This window comes from Limulus polyphemus, unplaced genomic scaffold (assembly GCF_000517525.1).
Source record: "Limulus polyphemus unplaced genomic scaffold, Limulus_polyphemus-2.1.2 Scaffold2495, whole genome shotgun sequence".
NCBI lineage: Eukaryota > Metazoa > Arthropoda > Merostomata > Xiphosura > Limulidae > Limulus > Limulus polyphemus.
In genome coordinates, this window is record NW_013668105.1 from 162,652 (window position 1) to 166,754 (window position 4,103).

Below are 4,103 nucleotides of genomic sequence, written 5' to 3' on the forward strand. Positions count from 1 at the left end.
CAATTTTTGAAACTTACAGAGATAACAACTTTACACCCAAGTTTTTCTGACTTACAAAAATACGGAGAGCAATATGAAGAGAAGAAAAAGAAAAAAATATCATCCTGAGGTTTGATTTAGTGTACTACCAGTATAAAATGCCAATCATCATGGCAGAGACAATAGAAAAAAACACACTAGAAAACTAAAGATATCAAATTGGGCCATACAGAAAAAAAAGGGAAGAAGAAAAAAAAGCCAAAACGTAAGGATCCTGATATCTAAGAAAGTCAACTTATCCAATTAGGAATTAAAACGCCATACAGATTAATGTTCTAGAGTAGAGCCCAAACTTCTTGGTGATGTCTGTAAACGTACCAACACTTGAAGTAAAACCTTCTTTGGAAGAGTTATCCAGACTACAAGCTATAAAATCAAAACGTATCTAATAAAGACAAAAGTAAAAAAAAACGAAATCAAATGAACGTTACGACAGATTACACAACCAAAGATAATATTACAAAAGATACCAACTCTAGAATAGAACAGAAATATCCCCACTAATCAAACTACTAACTTCAATGATAATAATAATAGATTTCCAGTAAAACGAAAGGAATGTCCTCTAATACTGTGTCAAGAAGAATTCCCTCCTCCCCCTCTACAAAAACGCATGTAAATATCCAAATAAAAACGAAATCAAACTTATCGTGAAACTAACAAATAACAAACTGGCCACCAAGCATAGTACAAGTCACTGATACTTTTAATGTACTCAGGATAGAAAGGTAATTTAAGTCTTCTTGTTTTCATTTTATATATCCATGAATTCAATGGAAAGAAAATGAAAAGTGTAAGACTAAGCATTTTCCAGGGATAACTTTTAGGTATAGGACAAGACTGATATGGTTGATTTGGTTTGTTCCGAATAATCGCACAAAACTACCCAGGAACTGTCTGTACTAACCGAACTTAATCTTCAACTTATCTATTAAACTAGTGTTTCTAATCAGTGGTGCAGAATGTATCCTGGGAAGGCCTTAGAAGGTTCAAGAAAAAAAGTATAGTTTTACTAGCCTATGTAGGTAGCTTTCTTTCATTAAAAGTTATCATATGACTGAATCTAAATAAAATCAACTATGATATAAATTTGTAGGACACTAAAGTGCTAAATAGGGAACAAGACCCACACAAGAAAAATGTAAAATAATTTTTATAATCAACAATGATTGTATATCTGGGTTTCTCCAACACTTATATACTAATGAAATCATTCCAACTTCTAAAGCATTGTGAGAAATTCCATTTTGACAATCGGTTTCTATTTATTACCCTCGCCCTGTGAGGGTATTGTAATCGGGTCCACGTGTGTGTTTCCGTCTGTGTTTCCGCGCGCGTATCTCGATAACTAATGGACCGAGGTACACGAAAATTGTGTATGTTTGGATTGTTGCGTTTATCTCTTGGGAAGGTGAGTGTGCATAATGTTTGATTTTGTGCAATATGTCCATTTACATTATTAAGTTAAAGTGATACTGACTCATGTCTGGGTCGTTATGGATTTTGGATGTATTCTGTAGGTGGGTTTTGAAAGCTTCGGCTTTTTATGCATTATTAAAATATACAAACAATACATACGACCAATAATTGAATGTGCCAGACCAGCATGGATAAACATCTCACCAAATATAATAAAAAGACAATTACAACCAATACAACACTCGATACTCACTGCATCATGTAAAGTACCAAGAACCACAAGCTCATATTTCCTACACAAATTTACAGACAATAAAAGACAGGCTCTTACAGTGCTCAAATAATTATTTTTCAAAAACTCTGAATAAGAATGAGCTACTAACGTCATTGTCTCGCTATATCATACATGATGAAAATAAGCCTAAGTACCTCTTCCCAGTTAATATATACTTTAACAGTAGCAACAGGCCACCTAATGCTAAATTTCAAATAAATGTATCATTTAACTAGTTTATAATAAAAATATTCATTAGGGTATTTATGTTTAATGCTCTTGTCATAAATTAGAAAATGAATGTGTCACGATATGTGGAAGTGTTTGTCACGTGTAAGACTATACACACCAAGCTAAGAAAAGTATATTCCGATATAAAATGCTACATGTGGTACATGAACGGACATGGCTATGAAAAGGGTTGTTGAAATTAAAGGCTGTAAACAGTACACAACCGTCACATATAATTCGTCTAGCATTTACCACGCACGGTAATGTACGTGGCGCGTTACAACTACTGTGGAAGAGGGAGGGCGGGTTCTTCCAAAGCACCTGACCCTCCCAGATCCGAATAAGAAGACTTAAAATTCGACCCAAATCCGCAAGAACGAAAATTTTACACAAGATGGGAAATCAGTATTGGGCAGTCCTCCCCAAATTTGGTCCGCATCCAAATCCAGATCCGGATTGAAGCATGGAGAGATAGGGCATTTTCGCGGTTTTGAGTTAAGTGTGATATGATTTGTACCAAATTTCATGGACACATTAAGGTTGAGACTCCTCATCACACTACAAAAAATGATCAGGATCGTTGATCATTCAGGATCTGAAAAATATTTTCTGAGTTTTCGAAGGTGAAATTTCAAAATTCGTAAGAAATTCAATTTTGAACATACCGATTTGCAATTTTGCACACAAACACTGTGGTTATTATCATCTTACATAAGTTCCCGTTTGTGTTACGTATGATTATAAATGTCAAGGGTCCATCTGGATCAGTAATGGTACTATCACTATTGTAAGAACCGTACATCTAACCAATAAATGGTTGTAACACATATATTATTCGATATTCAAAATATTTTCCTAATTTGTTAAGGTGCTTAACCTATTCATTTATTTTTCTGATCATGATTTTGTATGTGTCTCTGACAGACAAGCATGAGGCCGCTGGAATGTGCATATTAGCTACAAAACAACATTTGTATATGACGTTGTCCAATATAAACGCATGCAATTTCGAAAAGGAGCAGTGGAGTGATGGCATGCAATCTCTCCGCAATTTCAACTTGTTAACATAAACCTATGTCATCCACTGTTCGTGTGTTTCGTAAGTAGGGTATATTATTTTATTTCTTTATTGTTACTTTCATGAACAGTATTGGTTAGAATGTTTATCTAGTTTTATTATATTTTATTACTATATGTTTATTATAGAGTTGTTGTTTTTTTGCATTTTTAATTTAGGACTAGCCAAAATCTTCTAGGCTGGTGGATTGTCGTAAGATATTACTGGGTTTACGACCGAAAACATCATTCACACCGAGGCTACACAAATGACAAAACAATGCATTATAATTTTCATAAGAAATAACGCAAGAACATTATATTTAATGAAATACATAATTACCGGGTTTATTTTTGTTTTTGATCTAAGTAGGCAGTTTGTTCTCATTTGAAGTTTGTATTAATTGTCCATAGAATGGCGGAGATACTTTTGGTCAAGCTCTTTCATTCGCTACTCTAAAAAGTGTTTCCATTAGCACTATTTATCATTAATACTGCATCGTCTAAAGTAAGTTCTCCCGACTACTCTTTAGTAATATAAGTTATTTGATCCGGGGTATAAAAAAAAAATTGATAAAAACCTATTTACTCACTTGATTAATGGTAAGTACCAGGCCAATGGTTTTAAATAGTTACTCAAGGTACTTGGTTCCTTGGTTACACATTCTTTTTTGAATTCGTCCAGAGTCTTGAAAGGCAGTTTATGGTTGTTGTTCCTGGAATGTTTTTTAGTACGAATAAGTTTCTGTGGAAAGGTTTACAACCAAAATTACGAATAAGTTAATGTTATTTTTCTATGTCTCAACACAGTCTCACAGCAATAACATTAATATTGAAATTCTCATTTATGTACTTTTGTAGGCATAACGCTTGGATGACAGTAGTTCCATAAGTATTATCACGTTTGTTTCATTTATCTTTCACAATATCTATTGATCTTTTCAACTTGAAAAATACCTTATGAAACACGTGGGATCAGAGACCCCTGAGATCCAAGCATAGCTATCCCTAATTTGGGCCCGGCATGGCCAGGTGGATAAGGCGCTCGACTCACAATCTGAGGGTCGCGGGTTCGAATCCGCAT

The 4,103-nt window shown here is 34.2% G+C and overlaps 1 protein-coding gene across 1 annotated transcript in view; it reads right to left on the bottom strand.

The window, feature by feature from the left end:
- LOC106467123 (adenosine deaminase-like) overlaps window positions 1–4,103 on the bottom strand; it is a 28,281-nt gene that overhangs the window by 21,280 nt on the left and 2,898 nt on the right. Inside the window, exon 3 of the mRNA XM_022395252.1 lies at window positions 3,613–3,735. Within this exon, the coding sequence (XP_022250960.1) occupies window positions 3,613–3,735 (123 nt within the window). The remainder of the gene's footprint in view (window positions 1–3,612; window positions 3,736–4,103) is intronic.